This window comes from Xyrauchen texanus, chromosome 13 (genome assembly GCF_025860055.1).
Source record: "Xyrauchen texanus isolate HMW12.3.18 chromosome 13, RBS_HiC_50CHRs, whole genome shotgun sequence".
Lineage (NCBI taxonomy): Eukaryota > Metazoa > Chordata > Actinopteri > Cypriniformes > Catostomidae > Xyrauchen > Xyrauchen texanus.
The window spans coordinates 39739400-39760262 of record NC_068288.1 but is presented as its reverse complement, the minus strand read 5'-3'; the positions used below and the strand labels follow the sequence as shown (position 1 = coordinate 39760262).

The 20863-nt window shown below is 44.8% G+C and overlaps 1 protein-coding gene across 1 annotated transcript in view; it reads left to right on the top strand.

Annotated features, from left to right (window-relative positions):
* The first annotated feature begins 1672 nt into the window (after positions 1-1672).
* Positions 1673-20863, top strand: part of LOC127654487 (membrane-associated guanylate kinase, WW and PDZ domain-containing protein 3-like) — a 156684-nt gene continuing 137493 nt past the window's right edge. Inside the window, exon 1 of the mRNA XM_052141708.1 lies at positions 1673-1979. Within this exon, the coding sequence (XP_051997668.1) occupies positions 1673-1979 (307 nt within the window). The remainder of the gene's footprint in view (positions 1980-20863) is intronic.

Genomic DNA, 20863 nt, shown 5'->3' with positions numbered 1-20863 from the left:
TAGAGGAATATTTCAGCTCTGTAGGTCCTGACAATGCAAGTGAATGGGTACCAATATTTTGAAGCTCCAAAAGCAAATAAAGGCAGCATAAAAGTAATCCATATGACTCAAGTGGTTAAATCTATGTCTTCAGAAGTGATATTATAGGTGTGGGTGAGAAACAGATCAACATTTAAATCCTTTTTCACAAAAAATTCTCCTGCTTGCCCAGTAGGTGGCGATATGCACAAAGAATGTGAATCACCAAAAACACAAGAAGAATGTGGAGTGAAAGTGGACATTTATAGTAAAAAAGGACTAAAATATTGAACTGTTTCTCAACCAGACTTATCATATCACTTCTGAAGATATGGATTTAACTACTGAAGTCGAATGGATTACTTTTATGCTGCCTTTATGTGCTTGTGGAGCTTCAAAATTTAGGCACCCATTCACTTGCATTGTGAGGACCTACAGAGCTAATATATTCTCCTTAAAATCGTTCAGCAGAAGAAAGTCACACATCTAGGATGGCATGAAGGTGAGTAAATGATGAGAGAATTTTCAGTTTAGGGTGAACTAGAATTTTATGGCTGTTTTTTTTGTTGCCTTGCAGCTTAGCAACTTGGCACTCTTGTAGAATTCAACAGTCACAGGTGTGTGGATTTTTACAGCGGCTCAAATCGCACATCCAATCGGAATTTAGAGCAGAAACTATCCACTTTTTAACTGGTTCCTTTGGGTCTCAAACTACCAGATGAGCTGATTGCTCACGCTGTATAACCTTCTTTCTGCCGTCCAGTAATAGACCGCGTTGGCTGCACACACACACACGCGCGCGCGCGCGCGCACACACACACACACACACCTCATTTGACAAATACAAGCTGAGAGCAACAGTAGCATCCGCGACTGGAGATCTGAGGGAGCAGCCGCCGCGTATTACACAATCACAGAGACCGTTTGAGGCTTCACGGGGCGATAGAAACACCATAAAGAGAAGGTCGACAGCTTTAATTTTCTAGCAGGTTATTTGTCAAGGGTTCATAGAGGTGTGTTGAGCATACGTCCAAACACGGACTGAGCGTCGCGTTTCGAAGAGCGGCCAGGGGACTGAGCTTTGGTCGTTTTCGACGGTCCAGACAAGAACCGAATCTAATTCTGTGGCTTTAAATACAAGTGAAACAGTTTTACGGCACATTCCGTTACTAGACTAACTGTCTTGGTTTTTATCGCGCTGTATTGACTGACGCGTTTCTGAAGTGAGAGTATGTGACAGTCTGCTGCGCGTGATGCTGTGCATGCGAACAAACCTGAGTTAACTTAATAGGTAAACACAGTTTTACATTACTCTTCCTGTCGTCGATGTGTTATTTACGTCTGTTAATAATTTGCATAATGTAGCCATAACATCAGCTTCACGGTACGTGGAGATTATAACGTTTTGATACAATCAAAAATATGGCAATCTAAATGTTGTCTTGAACTTATAATGCTTGCACAGAAATGTTCTTGACATGGACGCATATATCTGCTGTTTTCGAGACAATTGCGTTTTTTCTAAAGAGATGGGCTGGATGCAGTTGAACATGTTGTCATCTCCATCTCCACGTCCGGTGAAGTGAACAACACACCGGAAAGCAAGGCTTAAACGTGCTCAATTGATTCTGCACTGAAGCTTAATGGATAAATGATGTCTAAAACTTTGAAGAGGAAAAAACACTGGTCCACTAAAGTGCTGGAGTGCGCCGTGTCGTGGGGAAGCGTCGGGGAGTTCGGTGATGTTGTGGAGATCCTCGGAGGCGCCGAGCATGGGGAGTTCCCGTTTCTCGGTCAGATGAACTTGGACGTGTTGGTGTGTCACGTCGGGAGACTACCGTACTACGGGGATGTGTTACTGGAGGTGAACGGGACACCTGTCAGCGGGCTGACGAACCGAGACACGCACGCGGTGATCCGCCACTTTCGAGAGCCGATCCGCATTAAGACCGTCAAACCAGGTAGGCTGAGAAAAAGTTGTTGTTGTATTGTTTTGATTTTTGCTCGTTCATTTTACATTTCTGAGACTTCTATTCTACCAACATAACGCTGTTGTTGCCAAATAATTTTGTTGTCATGGAGATAGATTTGAGAAGTGAACCTGCAACACACCGGAGTGCGCGTGAAAGCGCGCGCATATGGCTCGGAGTGCACCTGTATAAACAGGTGCTTCAATTGATGTGTACATTTAGAGGAAAAGTTCACCCCAAAATAACACTTTTGCCGTCATGTAATCACCCTCATGAGGTTCCAAACCCCATATGATATTCTTTCTTCTGCAGAACACAAAAGAAAATGTTTTGAAGAATGTTCACTCTGCAATTTATCCACACAAAATGAAAGTGGATGGGAATGGAGCTGTCAAGCTTCTAAAATGACACAAATTAAAAATATTCCAAATGACTCATGTACGATGTTCAAAGTCTTCTGAAGCCAAATTATAAGTTTGTGTGAGGAACAGACTGGAAATGGGTGATTTTCACAAAAACCTTCAAGAAAATGTCCTTGAGTGATAAATAATATTGAAATTAAGTCTGAAGCTTATTTTTTTAGGGCTATATAAACTCAGCAAAAAAGAAACATCCCTTTTTCAGGGCACTGTATTTAAAGATAATTTAGTAAAAATCCAAATAACTTTACAAATCTTTATTGTAAAGGGTTTAAACAATGTTTGCCATGCTTGTTCAATGAACCATAAACAATTAATGAACATGCACCTGTGGAACGTGGTTAAGACACTAACAGCTTACAGACAGTAGGCAATCAAGGTCACAGTTATACAAATTTACCAAAAACACCAAAAGAAAGATGCCCAGGGTCCCTGCTCATCTGCTTGAACGTGCCTTAGGCTTGCTGCATGGAGGCATGAGGACTGCAGATGTGGCCAGGGCAATAAATTGCAATGTCCATACTGTGAGACGCCCAAGACAGTGCTACAGGGAGACAGGAAGGACAGATGATCATCCTCGCAGTGGCATACCACATGTAAAACACTTGCAAAGGATCAGTACATCCGAATATCACACCTGCAGGACAGGTACAGGATTGCAACAACAACTGTTGTGTATATATATATATATATATATAACTCAGCAAAAAAAAAAATGTCCTCTCACTTTCAACTGAACTTGCAGTATGAAGCTGCGTCGAGCCAGGTTTGACGTAAGTGATTGGTTCTGGCATGTGTTGTAAGTTCTAATCATAATGCTCCAAGTTTGAATATGCAAAGCACAAATGATATCTGAGAGCTATGGCCAAGGCAATAATTGCAATTTTAGCAAATAATGACCTTGGTCTTTCAGTCACACAAAGCTATTGTATGGTTCCAGAAGACTTGGAATCAACAGCCCTTGTCACCATTCACTTTTATTTATGAAGGGAAAGAGCAGTATGAACATTCTTCAAAATATCTCCTTCCATGTTCCATGGCCAATTGAAAATGATCTGACTTGGAACAACATTGTTGGGGGCAAATCATTTTTGGTGACCCATTCCTTTAAGATTCTGTTAAAATGCTTTATAAATCACCCCAAGAACATGCACAATCACTTTGCCAAATGGCATTCAGAAGATTCTATGTTCTCTCCCCTGCTGTGGTTTCACCACTTGCCCTCTCAGTGACTTCTGCTGTGCTTAAAGGGCCATGATGTCAAAATGCTCAGGTTTTGCACACTTATGTATGCATGAGCACAACTTCTAAGGACACTGACTGCAACTTTGGGATGTATGTTGACCACAGCGAGGGAATTACCTTTCTGTAGAACAGTACTGTCACTATGGAAAAGTAATTGTACCATGCTGGTATGAGGATGGAAATGGGGAGGAGAAAGTTGTTACCATGGACACCATATTTCTTAGCATTATGGGCCGAAGGAGTGTGTTCTTAGTGGGAGGGGTAGAGACACAATATGTCAGAGTTGTTATGGAGAGAGGTGAATGTTATTAGCATGTAGATGTGAGAGTTGTTGCCATGGAGAGAGGGTACAGGAGGATGGCATTAACTAGATGGTTGATCGTTGAATAAATGAGCAGTATCTGGGATTGTGCGAACACTTACATTTGTAGCAGCTGAGACCCAAGTCTTATGGCATGTGCAAGTTTATGTGTTGATTTTGCGGTTGCGTAGAGTGAGGAATGCAATGATTGTTGTTTCCGATATCCGATGCCACTTAACGATTAACTTTTCTTTTTGACTTTTGAGTAAGGATGGGATTCAAAAGGAATTTAACAAGGACTTCCTAATGAATTTGGTTCCTTAAAAGTTCCATTAACTAATGTGATGAAGAACAATTTGGAAATAAGAAATGCAATTCTTCTTACTAGATTTACTGCCCTCAGCAGCCTGTTACCAAATTATGAGATCTTTTCATAGTTTAACAGAACAAATGTTTAAATAAAGTTATTTAATTTTTTATAAAACACCACTAATTTCAACAAAACACATAATTTGTATCTTTAACTACCCATATTGTCATTTTAACAACCAACCAGTAATTGCGCTGAATTGTTTTGGTTCATTTCAAATTGGATGGGTCGATGTGAATGACTTGCAGTTCAGTACGTTTTTTATTCACTAAAAGAATGGTGCTGATTATAATATTTTTTATTGTAGGAAGTGCTGTTTTCCGTGGTGTAGATTCAAAAGAATTGACTGATAAGAGTAATTAGTTTGGGAATTGGGCTTCAGTGGTCATGCTGAATGTTTATTAAGTAAGTCAAGAACTGATCTTGACCGATTCAGTCTTTTTGACCAGTTCAATAAAATAACTGTAATAATTCTACACTAGTTGCACTGTTTTTTTTTGCATGTAACAAACGTGAAATGTATTTTGTGCACAGAACTGAATAAGAACTGTGTAAAAAAGGCTATAGTTACTAACCTCTCTCTAAAATCTCCCCCTCTGTATTTTGAGGCACATGCACACACACAGCACCTTGCCTGAGCCAATCAGCGTCCAGAAACCTTGTCCAGGTGATCTCCCCCGCCCTCACAGAGACAGTATTAACAGTGCAGCGGGACACAGAGACTGACGCTGAAGCTAAAGCAGTATAAACTGTTTATATAGCGCATTTCGGACGAAGTGTTGTGCATGAATGCAAAAAAACCCACAACCATACAAGCCAGTCTGTTGAGTGGTGACAATAAATGGGTTATTCCCAGAAAGTTATTGCATCTTCGTTTTCGTCTCTAATTGGACAGTCTTTGGTGGGTCAGCACCCTGAGCTGGCAACTTGTGTCTTATAAGTGCTACCAATCAAAAGCATTTTTTCAAACTGATTCTCGATTCTTTGTGTGAAATGTGTTTGTGTGTGCTAACTGTATGTGCACTTTTGAGAAGTGGATGCTTTGTAAAGCCCCGTTCAACCATAGCAACAAAGATCTCATTAATTTTCAATGCAAGCAGAGCGACTTCCGGCAACACAAGTGACAAAGACCGTTGAGACATGACAAAGCTGAGCAAAGTTTAACTTGATGCATCTGATGAGCGACATTCGGGAGCGACTACCAATAGGAGAGAAAGCAGTGGAGCTCATGTTATTTGCCTCCTGTGACATACTGGAGCTGATTGCAGACAACACAGAGAAGTTATAATGTTGTGAGGGATTTCACTGTTTTGTATCATAATGCATGGATATAATAAAACAATGATACCTGGAAAACCATGTCAGAAATTGTCATCATTCTGATCGATATCGATTCATATATTGATCGAATGTTTAAGCTGCACTATGATGAATCTCTTGCTGGGTTGTGAAGGAGGAAGCAGGAGCCGGATAAACAATCCACACTTTATTTGAGTCTTTATTTGATACACTTTTCAGTACAAGCACCTAAGGTTCGCTTTTCAGCATAATAGAAATGCACACACTGGACTCTGCTGTGTGCGTCTCTCTTTCTCCCCTCCAGCAGTCTGGACACCCTTTTTATCCCCCTTCAGCTCTCAATGAAACACAGAACAGTTGTTAGAGATAATTTCCCACAGGTGTCAATCCTTACCATTCTCCTTCTCCCAGCCTTGGTCTCCAAAGATGTCACATGGCCATGCCCACATCACACATGCACTATGTAACTTTGTGATCTCTAGCGACATCTGTGGTTGAAACTTAAAACTGCAAGAAATTTGCGTAAGAGTATATTACGTCAGTTGTGTTCTAGCACTGCTCTTCTGGTGGATGAATCTCCCAATTTGAGATTACCTGGACATCACATGTGTGTGATTATGACTGGAGCCAGACGTACAATTTTCATGTTGATATTATGTTATACGTTTAAACATTTGACACGGAAATATTACTTGCTTTGATGAAGATAAACAACACTCTTGTTTATGTATTTGAATTAATTTAACACTTAAATCTTTTCTAAATCTACACTTTTCTGAAACTACACTCAAAGCACTTTTAAACAGAGAACAGAGGACACTCCTAAGCCACCACCAGTATATCCTAAATTATTTAATCTACTATAAATGTTTTAATTGTACTACAATTTTCAATTTAAGAGGTTAATCTTGTGATATGGCTGATGCGAGTTCAATAGAAGACTTTATTATTTTTATACTATATTGTCTAGCTTCAGTTACTACAATAGCATGTCTATGCAATGCACACAATAACACCTTAACTAAAACCGTAAAACGAGTATTATACTTAAGTATATTTAAATATACACAAGTAATGTTTGTTTAATAAAAGCATGACAAGCAATATAAGCTTCAACAATCCTACTAGAAAACATATCCAAGCATTATAGCAGGTAAACAACTTCGCCAAACAGATAACAGATAAACATCCATCTAGACTGCAACGATGCTGTCCTGAACCGTGTGAGTGTTACTGAACTGAACAGCATGGTTCGTTTCTCCAGTAGAAAAATGAGACAGCCAACACTTCTTACCTGTGTGGGTGTGTGTGTGGTCTTGACTTCATGATGCATGGATGAACGTCATAAGCTAGTGATTTTGATCCCAATCGAACCCGAAAGCTCATAAAACAAATAATGTTTATAGGCTTACCGTAGTGAATCATGGTAAAGTAAGGATAGGGCTGGGATAAACGATTAATCTAGCGATTTATTTTTTCGATGCATCGATTAATCTAACGATTCATTTTTTCAGTCCGATTCGATTTCGATTTGATTAATCGACTTGTGACAACACCGGTAATACCGGTTTCATCGGGGGTGGGGGTCTATAAAATGTAAAAAAAAAAACATTTGCCGGGAGTTTGATTGACTGGCGATCTGATCAATCAATCATAATATGCCATTTTTGTCCGACAAAGTAGTCAGGAGAGAGAAGATTAACGTCGGTGGATTTGAATTTGTATAATGGATTGTAGGCTACCGTACTGACATCTTTCCGTGGTTAAAACAACAGTCCTTCTGATGTAGGCTACATTCATGTTTAGCCTATTTGATGCTATAAATTAACCAAGGAAAAGATGATCGGTTCACGAGCAGCTTTAACTGAGGCAACCTGTCACAACACATTAAAGAGCCACAAAATTGTAGGCCTATTTATGGTTTAATTTTCTTTGAATGACCAAATTTGAAAGTTGAGACTTTATTAAATGTTACCTGCTTGGTCCTGTCTGTCAGCGCGTTGTCAGTGTCCTCTATGTATTTTTCACGACATTCATAGCTATAAGCGCATTATTAATAGCTATAAGTGAAAACTTTAGGTGTCGACAACGTATTATAGCCTACTCCAACATCGAGTGGGGAGTTGGCTATAATATGTTGAAAAAAAGTTGAAAAAAACTTACGGTGCTCTGTCATCTGCAGCTGCAACCGGGTGGCATTGCCGTGGTGCTAGAATGGAAGGCCATCTCCATTTTGCAAAGACGATATATCACAGAATTGTTTCCTTTTAAATTAAAGAATTCCCATACTTTAGAGGAACGAGTGCATGCCGCCTTGCACTTCTGATAGTCTGAGGAGCCACTCGTGTTGCTACTATTCGCCGGCGCCGCCATCTTTGTTTTGGGTCCGACGAATCGACGCGCATATTTTGCGTCGACGTATTTTTTTCGTCGACGTCATCGATGACGTCGACGCGTTGTCCCAGCCCTAAGTAAGGACATTGTTTTGAACACAGATTGTTTATGTACTCAATCAATAATGATAATTTGTTCAAATCGTACATAGTGCAGCTTTAAACTTGTTCATGATACAGTGCATTGAGCACTGCTGCAGTTTCCTTTAAAGAAATCAAGTGTAGCATCAGTTCAGGCAGGTCACGTGACGCTCAGCAGATCACGACGTCTACCTATACAATTGAGATGCTTAGAAGAGCAGTCCTAATTAAGTCATCCATTTATTCATTGCCTTAGCTGCCTTTTCATTGCATGGATGCAAGCTGCACTTAACACCCTCATCCATCCCCAGCTCCACCTCTTTTAGGACAACTTTGCATTTTAGTTTCCTCTACGGACATATGTCTAGTGTTCTATGATCGAAGACTACAATCGTTTGCCAGTTTAGAATTCCTATCTTAAATGTGTTATTGCACCTTGTTTTTGATTCATCAACTTTAATATTTGTTGTTCTTTTTAGTGTCCATTTAATCTATTTTGCAATGAAGGATTGTACCACATTGCATTGTCACAATGTTTAAAACAATGGAACAAATTTATAATTTTGCTTGATCTGTCCTGTTATCCCTTGGGGACTTTTATTCACAGCACTCCCTGCTCTGTCTATGGATGGATGGGCAGAGAGTTTGCCTAGAACAGAACCATACCGCCAACACCAACAGATTGCTTTAATTGTCTATAAGTGAATACAATATCTTAGTTTTACCAGCAGTACATTGGTAAGATATGGCCGTGCAGTCCACCATTAACGTTAACGACGAAGGACCCAACTAACGACAAAGGACCCAACTAACGACAAAGTCGTCGTGGTGTGAACATGGCTAAACTCTTTTGTCCAACACTCTTTTCCCATTTGAACAATGAGGATCTCTTTTGAAAAGCTCATTTACCAAAAAAGGTTTTGTTACCTTACTGGAACCTTTGTTGTGGTGTGTGCGGATTTGTAGGCATAAGATTGTGTGTCTCCTAGGTCCATATGGAATTCCAAGTGTGTGAATAATAGATGGTTTGAGTGAAATGCCTCTACATACAAACAGAATAAAGATGAGCTAATAACAGGAAATTATGTCACAGTTATTGCCACAGGCACAAACACTGCTTCTTCTCCAGCTGTTTCATCTCTACCTAGACTACCTTTTATAGTGGAGTTTGGATTGAGTGTCTCTTTGTATCATTGGAGAATTTCTGTATGTTTATGTGTGGGTTGTAGTGGGATGTCACTTCCTCATCTTCATGTTATTCCAAACCCTTTTCCATGGAACACACAAAGAGATGAAAGACAGAATGACAGCCTCAGTCACCACTCACTTTAATTTTTGGGAAAAGACACAGTGAACATGAATAGTGACTGAGGCAAACATTCTTCCTAACATCTCATTTAATCTAATACTTGACATTGCATGTCAAGTATGGCTTTGAAATAAAACTTTCCAATTGGAAAATGAAGTGATAGACAATCACGATTGATGTTTTATTATTTGTAAACGGGGCCTACCTTTGTTCTTTATCTTAGGATACTTATATTGGACTACCGTTTGTATACTGTAAGTCACTTTGGAGGAACACTATTTGCTAAATGACAAGTAACTAACCATAAAATGTTTGTTAATTTAAGTCAAAGCACAGATGGCATTTATTTCAAAGTGTTATAGTTCCATCTCTCTTGGAGGGGAGCATTGACTGCAATCCCAGCAACAGTTTTAGCCCTTTGATATGGAAATCAACCATGGGCTTTATTTCTGAAGTTAATATAATAAGAAACTGCAATGCTTTGTCCAAGTAGTAACCCTTTGATTAGAACATATGAAAGGTTAATTCAACCTTTTAGCTAGGTCAAATTAAGTATTTTCATGCATAGAATATCCCCTCCTAAGGGCCTTACATGCATATAAGGACATATTAAAATGATGGAGGCCTGGCAGGTCTGTGACTTATAATTGTAGCAATAATAGAGTTGACTGTTTAAATAGATAGCATGCCAGGCCAAAGGAGGGGGGTTATGTCATTTTTGGCTACGTTCAAACATTCCTAATTTTCTGCACAAATATATTTTTTTTCCATGAGGTCTTTCACATGAAATTTTATATCAGACACCGGTCTAAACAGGTAACATTTATTTGATTTATATATATATATATATATATATATATATATATATATATATATATATATATATACACAGTATATTTAAGCAGTATCACATGAGCAAGGGTGCGATATGGCCCTACATCAGCACTGCTGTGTTTCGCTGCAGGCTGAGTGCCGCTGATAACCACAGCAGTGCTGATTTAGGGCCATATAGCACGATTGTGAGTGTGATATTGCTTATATACAACAGTTCAATGAACAAGTAAATACAAAATTTGGGAGGGAAAAATTAATTACAGTCATAATTCATTTGTGCATGGAACTACGTGAAAGTCCATGGGGTCCATGCTAGGCTAAAAACAAACCCTAGCCGGCCGGCTCTCCCATCTATCCTGCTCTTAAATGTTTGCTCCCTGGACAATAAACTGGACTACATCCGACTCCAGCAGACTACGCAGCGTGAGCTTAGAGACTGCTGCGTCTTTGTTTTCATGGAGACGTGGCTCAGCAACAGAGTTCCGGATGCCGCCATTCAGCTAGACAGGCTCGCCTCGTTTCGTGCCGACAGAAATGCTGCTCTGTGCGGTAAGACGGTGGTGGCTTGTGTGTTTACATCAACACGGAATGGTGCAATAACTCTATGCTAGTCTCTAGTTACTGCTCATCGCTGGTGGAGCTTGTGACTGTTAGATGTAGACCTTTTTATTTACAGCAGGAATTCACCACTGTTATTATAAATGGAGTTTACATTCCCCCCAGCGCTAACACTAAGGAAGCGCTCTGTGAACTGTATGGGGCTATGAGCGAACTGCAGAACACCCTGACGGACTGTTTATTGTCGCCGGAGATTTCAACCATGCGAATCTCAAGACAGTGCTCCCTAAATTCCATCAGTATGTGGACTTTGCAACGAGAGGGGCGAACACGCTTGATCTTGTTTACACAAACATCCCAGGTGCGTACCGGGCGGAGCCCCGCCCCCACCTCAAACCACATCTGTTACGCTAATTCTAGCATACAGACGCTCGTCAGATGCACAAAACCGCACCAGAAGCAGGTGAAAACCTGGCCAGCAGGAGCCATCTCTGTTCTTCACGACTGTTTTGAGTGTACTGACTGGCACATGTTCAGGAAGGCTGCAACATATGGCGACTCTACCAACTTGGAGGAATACACGGCATCAGTGACCAGCTACATCAGCAAGTGCATTGATGATGTCACCTTCTCCAAGACCATCACCACACACTCCAACCAGAAGCCGTGGATGACTGCGGAGGTGCGTGCGCTGCTGAGGACCTGAGACTCCACCTTCAGAGCAGGCAACAAGGCTGCCCTAAGAACAGCAAGGGCCAAACTGTCAGAGAGGCAAAGCATGCACATGACCAGAGAATCCAAAGTCACTTCCAGGACAGCTGTGACATGCTGCGCATGTGGCAGGGCATCCAGGCCATCACCAACTACAGGACAAAATCAGTTGCCTGTGACAAAGATGCCTCCCTTCCAGATGCGCTGAATGATTCTACACTAGGTTTGAAGCTTAGAACGACGTGGTGGTGAGGAAGACCACCCCTTCTCTCAACGATCAGGTGCTCTTACCATGACTGATGTGAGGAAAACTCTACGTAGAGTCAACCCACGGAAGGCTGCTGGACCAGATAACATTCCTGGCAGAGTGCTCAGAGGATGTGCAGACCAGCTGGCAGATGTTCTTACCGACATCTTCAACATCTCTGTGAGCAGCGCCGTCGTTCCAACATGCTTCAAGGCCACCACCATCATCCCCATGCCAAAGAAGTCTTCAGTGTCCTGCCTCAATGACTACCATCCAATCGCCCTCACACCCATCATCATGAAGTGCTTCGAGAGGCTCGTCATGAGGCACATTAAGACCCAGCTGCCCCCCTCACTAGACCCACTGCAGTCCAAACCATTCAACAGACGACGCCATCGACACCACCCTCCATCTGGCCCTCACCCACCTAGATAAAAAGGGCTCACACGTTCAAATGCTGTTCATAGACTTCAGCTCCGCATTTAACACAATAATTCCTCAGCACCTGATTGGAAAGCTGAACCTGCTGGGCCTGGACACCTCACTCTGCAACTGGATTCTGGACTTCCTGACTGGGAGACCACTGGGGCCCCCCAGGGATGTGACTATTGAGAGCATCCTGAGCTGCCGACTTGCACCGTTTCGGACCGCAAAGCCTTGCAGAGGATAGTGAGGACAGCTGAGAAGATCATCGGGGTCTCTCTTCCCTCCATCAAAGACATTTACAAAAAACACTGCATCCGCAAAGCAACCAGCATTGTGGATGACCCCACACCCCTCACACAAACTCTTCACCCTCCTGCTGTCTGGCAAAAGGTACCGAAGCATTCGGGCCCTCACGGCCAGACTGTGTAACGGCTTCTTCCCCCAAGCCATCAGACTTCTCAATACGCAGAGACTGGACTGACACACACGTGTCCTGAGTTGCACTTTAATTATTGTCACTTTATACCTGGCTGCTACCTCAATAACTGCTATATGCATAGAACACTATCTCATAGTATGTTATGTTTACATTTGGCATTTTTAGAAACTGTCATCTTTTTCACTACTGTGTACTGGTCTGCACTGTCTCTCACTGTGCCTATTGTCCTGTTCATTTTAAGTAGGCTAATGTATTGTACTGTCCCGTACCTTTTGCACACGTTTGCATGTGCACTTTATATAGGCATGTTATTTAGTCTGTGTAGTTTCATGCGTTTCCATCCACTACCTAATGCGTATTATCATGAGGGAGCCTCCTCGTAATGATGGAGCAGTTGAATGACCTCACCCTTCTTTGGGGACAGCTTTATTTGCAAGATTGGAGAAAATATCAATTTTTTTTAAATGCATCCACAATACACCACAGAATAAGTGTAATATCTAATATAATCTGGACTGAAATAGCTGCGATGCCCACACACCGCCAGTCTCCGCATACCTGGGAGCGCCCGCTCTCAAAACTGTTCTGGCGGATTGTGAGGACCCTCTTTATCGACCAGCTGTGGGATAAAAACTTCCAAATGACAAGCGCTACATTCAAAGAATTGTGTGCCATTGTCAGACCTTTCCATGGGCTAGTCACATCAAGCTATTGCACACTCATAACATGCACATATGGTAAAAATACATCACCTTAATGCGCATTTTAACTAATGCAAAACTCCACAAAATCCACTTCCTCCTAGCGCATTACATAATCAAATTAAAAACATTTATTTGCATATCAAGCATTTCCATTCAGGATTTCTTATGCACATTTTCCAAATGTTTATAAAAATAGTTGTATGGAAACCCACTGTTTGAGGGCCCCCAGGCCTCTTATAGGAGGACGCTTTTGCCTTCCTTTTTCTAATAAAAGATTTTGAGCAACTCTTTAACCTTATAACGCTGTGATTTTCATATTTACTACATAACTTTTTAAAGCATCTACATCATCATTACGATGTGTATGATGATTTATGAGAAAAATAATTTTCATTTAAAAGAAAATTGGCCTCCGGGCCCTTGCTAGTCGTCATCCGCCCCTGACGCCCTCTTGTATCTTGCAGATACCACGTTGAGTTTGCCAGCTCCAGTTGCCTTGACAACGCTCATTATTCCAATCAGACGATCATCCGCTGCACCTGCTTCCCCAATTACCTCTCCCTATATCAGCTCCCTTCATCTATAGTCCTGTGCTGAATTGTTTTGTGTGTTTGTTAGTCTGCCAGTTTGTTCCCAGAGTCTGTCAGTTTGCTATTGAAGCTTCGATCGGTTCTAGTTTTCAGTTTGCCTTTTCTCCATCGAGAGCGTTTTTGTTTGTATTTTGTCTTTGGATAAAGAAGGCTCATGTTTTGCCTCATTTCTGCAACTGGGTCCTTCTTCCCTTAGACCACCATGACATAAATTAACATTGCCTTTTCGGTTTTGTTGAACAATTGAGACCGATGTTGAGTTAGACTGACGTAAAATTTTTAATAATTCAGGACTCGCGGCTCACAATGAAGTCATATGCAAACATTTTATATGGTATTTCACATATGATTGGATTTTGAATTTGAAATTGACTTAATGTCACATTCAGTATGATTTTTGCTGTTTGCATTGCCATAAATAAAAACACATCTGTGAAAGGGTTTGGACCACATTAATCTTCAGTGTGAACCTTGAATTTAATGAGCATATTGAAGGTTTATTTAAAGATTTTATTAAACCTTCCTCTGGGTGTTCAGTTATTTTGACGAATGACTTTATGGCATATCAAAACTGTGTATCAGCAGTTACTTCAGAGGTGTTAACCATCGCATATCCCATTGCGCTGTCTGCGGTCCGCTATATTTCATATTAACAATTTGTAGCTAGTGTGCCAGCTTGCTTATTTACTTAAAGAACAAGCATATGTTGCATAGGGGTATTTTGCCTATATAAACAACTCAGCAGGATGATAAACCACTAGCATAGAGACATAATATTTCACCCTCTTGTACAGAATGTATCTCCAGCCTCTAATTATCATTGCAAGCATAGGACCTTGTGGTATTGTCTAGTGTTTACAGACTGTGAAAAAAGTCTGCACATGTCACAAATGCACTAATTAGCTTAATGTAACCACCGGCAGCCTCCTGCAATCAAAAGTACTGGTATAACGAGGAGCATCGAGAGAGTTTGTCAACTTGGTGTGTGTGTGCGCCTACGGCAAAGCAAAAAAACCTAACAATTAGGAGTCAAGAATTCCCAGTGTATGAAGACCACATAGCGCACAAACATTCACTATTAATAAGCATTTCTTTCCTTGCATTTTCAACATTGTTTTCTTTTATTCACACTCTTTTCACCCTCTCAATGCTTTACTTCCTGTTTGGTCCTTTGAAGATGCTTCGAATATTCCATCTTGTTGGCAGGTGCAAGGCAACCAAATGAACTGTCAAGTACAGTTGCTTGTCAAAGGTATGAATTGATTGAAAGCTGAATACATTCATTACACAACTGAAGTCATCCAGAACTGTGCTATGAATCTTAAGATGGTCAGACATCTTATCAGAAATAGTTGTATAGGCTTGACTCTCTATGAAATTGGCCAAGTCCTTCTGATAAAACAAGGTAAAAAACTATTTTACTTTCTATTATATTTAGTGGAAGTTGCCAGAAGTTCCTATTTGGAGCTTGCTAAGGCAAGCATCTCTATCACTCTTGTTTATATGGTTAGGGGTTTGTTAAAATCCCTCAACTTATGTATAGGGTTGGGAACCAAGAACCGGTTCTTATTTACAATGTCTCAAAAAAAAAAATTAAAAATAAATAAAAAAATGATTTTCATGACTTTTACTTATAGTTAATAAAATACAGCGCAACCAGTGTATTCAGATTCTCAAATTAATTATTCACATTAGCCGGTTCTTTTGAATCTGCACCACAAAACATACAGCGCTACCTCCCAAGTTTATTATATAATTTCAGTGAATCAAAAGTGTTCTGGACCCCAATCATTTATTAGACTTTAATCATGTAACAATGTGCAGTTAAATATACACATCATGTGATTTGTTGCGATCATTAATATTTTCTGAAAATAAATTATCTATATATATCTTAACAATTTTCTGCAAGAAGCTGTTCTATAATATGCAATGATCACCATTTGTGCTTTGGAAATTAATTCCTCAGATCAAACAGCTTGTTGAGTAGTGTGCTATTATTTTCCAAACTATCAGATGTACTATTTTCAACTGGCAGACAATCAAGAAGGTGAAAATAAATCACATGGACTTGATTTGTAGAAGTGAACCGATCCATATCTAGGGACACAAATATGATAGAGACTTGGAGATGGGCTTCAGAACACCCTAGCAACCACTCAGAACATCCTAGCAACGCCCCAGCAACCACCTAGTACACCCTAGCATTGTGGCGGTGAGTTTTGCGAAGGTTAAAGCATTATGTACTGCCCCCCTTTTCAGAGACCGAACCATATACTGGTGCATGTGACCAGATCTGCATGAATGCACACTAAACCCTTGCCCAGAAACCAGCACCACCAGCTGTGTTTATGGCACAACGGATTATCTTGTATCATCTACAAATGGCACATGTTGCTGGGTGGGGGTTTGAACATCCCTGTTGTTAATTATTAGCATTATGATTGATAAAACGTTTGGTTACGTATGTAACCTCCGTTCCCCGAGGGAGGGAACGACACGTTGTGTCGGAGAAGCGACACTAGGGGTCTCTCTTGAGCGCCGATATTCACCTCTGATCTTATTGAAAAGGGCCAATGGGAGTTGGCAGTCAGTATTTGCATACCCCGCCCCCGGACATACGGGTATTTAAGCGGGGCAAATACGGGAGTTCATTCAGGATTTTTCTGAGGAGCCGGAAATGGTCCGACCACAACAGTGGCTCCGTTCAGCGACATGGCGGAGGAAAGACACAACGTGTCGTTCCTCCCTCGGGGAACGGAGGTTACATACGTAACCAAACGTTCCCCTTCTGTCAGTCTCTCCACGTTGTGTCGGAGAAGCGACACTAGGGGACCCATTCCAATCTTGCCATGCGCTGAACCTTGTACGTGGACCGCCGATACAGAGGCGGGCAGGGATTTCATCCAGTGCCACGCATCGTCTGTACCTGGCTGCACGTACCCTTCTCCAATGCCCCATAAGAACATCGGAGTCCTTCTAGTTACCCTGGGAGGGGAACAAGGCGATGTTTGCCAACATGGGAACGGGCCAGCCTGGCTGGGCCTCTATTCTCTCTTATGTTTCTCGCATAGAGCAATCACGGCCGGGGCCCTTACACGCATATAGGGAAGGGGGTCTTACCCAGACCCTGTGGAGACCACACCTGCCCTTTTTCTTGGGGAGGAAAAGTGGTAGACACGTCACACGGCCGTCTTAGGGCTCGTGTGGAAAGTATGGTGCGGTGGTAGATCCAGCCTCGAAAGGGGGGAGTTGCTACAGCACGGCGACCGAGGCAGCTGTAACTGCCTAAGGGAGACATGGGGGTCCGCTCGTAAGGGGACAGAACCGTGGAATTACACACAAGGGGAGTCCGAGCAGGAGGCCTTACCTGCGGAGCACTTATACCAGTACAGGGTAGCCATCAGGGTACCCGCAGTGGCTTGGGTCGGCGAGTTCCTCCGCTGAACCGCGGACCCGGAGGGCTGGGGAGGAATCGACCAGGGGCCCAACTCGGAGTGGGGCGCCCTTGGAAGAAGGCGCACTACTTTACCTTGACGTCAGGAAAAGGGCGCTGGGTGCAAGCGATCCACCCGGCCGGTCGGTCTACGTGTTACCGAGTTCTACGGGCTCGGACCTGAGAAAACACGAGACCCAACCGACTCAACGCGGAGGTTGTAAAACCTCGCGAAGGTGTTGGGTGTTGCCCAACCCGCGGCTCTACAGATGTCTGCTAGGGAGGTGCCCACGGCCAGTGCCCACGAGGACGCAACACCCCTTGTTGAGTGAGCTCGGACCCGCAAGTGTAGGGGCACGGCCTGGGTGTGATAAGCCAGTGTGATGGCGTCGACAACCCAGTGGGCAAGCCTCTGTTTGGAAATGGCATTCCCTTTCTGCCGTCCCCCAAAGCAGACAAAGAGCTGCTCAGAGCGTCTGGTGCTCTGTGTGAGGTCCAGGTAAATGCGCAGGGCGCGCACTGGACACAGCAATGAAAGGGCTGGGTCTGCCTCCTCCCGGGGCAGCGCTTGCAGGTTCACTGCCTGATCTCGGAATGGTGTGGTAGGAACCTTGGGCACATAGCCCGGTCGCGGTCTTAGAATCACAGACGTATCTGCCGGACCGAACTCCAGGCAAGTGTCGCTGACAGAGAACGCTTGCAGGTCCCCGACCCTCTTAATGGAGGTGAGCGCGATCAGCAGGGCCATCTTAAGAGAGAGGGCCCTGAGTCCAACTGATTCGAGTGGCTTGAAGGGAGGTCACTGGAGTCCTGCCAAGACTACCGAGAGATTCCAGGAGGGAACTAGGCCTGGCCGGGAGGGATTCAACCTCCGGGCGCCTCTCAGGAACCTGAGGATCAGGTCGTGCTTACCCAAAGACTTGCCGTCTACAGGATCATGGTGGGCGGCGATAGCGGCAACATACACCTTGAGGGTGGACGGGGACAGCCTCCTGTCCAGCCTCTCCTGTAGGAACAGAAGCACTGACCCTAATCAGCGCATCTCTGCGGGTCTTCGGCTCAGGAAGAACACCAATCTGCTGAACAAGCACCACTTTAGAGCGTAAAGGTGCCTGGTAGAGGGGCTCTGGCTTGGTTGATGGTATTCATAGCGGTCAGCCAGTAAGCCGGCTAGCTCTTCAGCGTCCGTCCAGGGACCAGACATGGAGGTTCCAGAGGTCTGGTGCGGGTGCCAGAGCATGCCCCATCCCTGAGAGAGGAGGTCCTTTCTCAGGGGAATTCACCAGGGAGGAGCTGTCGCGAGGAGCCTGAGTTCCGAGAACCAAGACCGAGTGGGCCAGTAGGGGCCACCAGCGTGACTTGCTCCTCATCCTTCCTGACCTTGCACAGCACCGGTGCAAGAAGGCTCACTGGGGAAATGCGTGCTTGCGCAGCCCGAGGGCCAGCTGTGTGCCAGCGTGTCTGTCCGAGGGAGCCTCTGTTAGGGTGTACCAGAGCGGGCAGTGGGAGGTTTCCTGGGCGGCGAACAGGTCTACCTGGGCCTTGCCAAACCGTTCCCAAATCAGCTGGACCGACTGGGGTGAAGCCTCCACTCCCGGCCGGGCAGGCGTTGTCGTGATAAGCGCATCCGCTACGACGTTGAGCTTGCCGGGGATGTGAGTGACACGCAGCGACTTGAGTCAGCTGCTGGCTCCATAGGAGGAGACGGCGGGCGAGTTGTGACGTGGCGGGGGCGTACGCCACCTTGGCGTTATATGCGCCACCACCGTGGTGCTGTCCGATCTCACGAGGACATGTTTGTCCCGAACTAGCGGGAGGCACTTCCTGAGAGCAAGAAGGGCGGTCAGCAACTCCAGGCAATTGATGTGCCAGCGCAGCGGGCCCCTTTCCAGCGGCCCGCTGCTGCGTGCCCGCTGCACGCGGCACCCCACCGGACCGGAGGCGTCGGTTGTGACCAGGGCGCGTCGGGACACCTGCTGCAGGGGCACTCCTGCCCGTAAAAGCAGAGGTCTGTCCAGGGTCGGAGTGTTTTGAGGCAGGCGGGGGTGATCCTTACCCGATGCGTGCAGCGGTGCCATGCTTGTCTCGGGACTTCGAGTCTGGAGCCAGTGCTGGAGTGGTCTCATATGCATCAACCCCAGCGAGCGACCGCCCGTGAGGGCGCCATATGCCCCAGGAGCCTCTGGAAAAGTTTTAGAGGGACCACTGTGCCTGGCTTGAAGGAAGCGAGGCAGTCCAGCACCGACTGAGCACGCTAGCTGCGTGAGGCGTGCTGTCATTGAGACTGAGTCTAACTCCAACCCGAGAAAGAGATGCTCTGAACGGAGTGAGCTTGCTCTTTTCCCAGTTGACCTGAAGCCCCAAGCGGCTGAGGTGCTGGAGCACCTGGTCTCTGTGTGTGCATAGTAACTCTCGAGAGTGTGCTAGGATGAGCCAGTCGTCGAGGTAGTTGAGAATGGGGATGCCGGCTACTACGTAGCGGGGCAAGGGCACGCCTCTGCGACTTTCGTGAAGGCGAGGGACAGAGACAGGCGAAGGGGAGGACTTTGTACTGAAGCGCCTGGCCATCGAGCGCGAACCGTAAGAAGGGTCGGTGTCGGTGGCAGAATTGAGATGTGGAAGTATCGTCCTTCAGGTCCACGCTGCGAACCAATCTAGATGCTGAGCGCCAGCCAGAATATTTCTCTGCGTAAGCATTTTGAGCGAGGAGTTTTAACAAGGCCCGATTGAAAACTTCGCAAGTCCAGGATTGGTCAGTAAGCTGCCGCCTTTCTTGGGTACAATGAAGTAAGGGCTGTGGAAACCCTTCCTCATTTCGGTTGGAGGGGCGGGCTCTACAGCGCCCTTGGCTAAGAGAGTCGCGATTTCCGTGCGCAGGGAACTGGTGTGCTCGCCGTGTACTGCTGGAAGCGGGCGCCCTGAAGTGGGGCGGGAGCGGGCAAACTGAATTGCGTAACCGAGTCGAATGGTCGGTGCAGCCAGCGTGATGCGTTGGGAGGCGAAAGCCACGCTTCCCAGCTCTGCGCTAGGGGCACCAAAGGGACCGGTATTTTGGGCGTACCGGCGGGGCCTGCATGGCGAGGCGGAACAGGTAATGCTAGCGTCGGGCGGCTTCGTTGCGGCCTGAGGCTGAGGTGCTGAGAATAGACTCAAAGCACTTACCTTGCTCCGGCGCCCGGCAGGGCGGGTTCTTGACTGAGGAGGAGGTCTGATGTTGGCGTCCTCTGGACTCGTCTGAACCGGCCGGCCGGGGGACAGTTGTGGGCAGGCGGAAGGCGGGATCGCCGCGTCCGGTGTACCGGGACTGTTGTGATCTGAAAGCACATTGCCGTGAAAACTGGAGGGGGTTCGTGAGACAGGGGGCGTGCGCCGCCTGCAGAGTGCTCGACGCTGGGGCTGAGAGCTGGGCCCGGGTTGAGGCGGAGCAGGAGCTGGTTTCCTCGCAGGGGGATGCCCTCGGCGGGCAGGCGGGGCAGGGCCCGTGGCGGCAGGTCTGCGGCGGGGCATGATGTG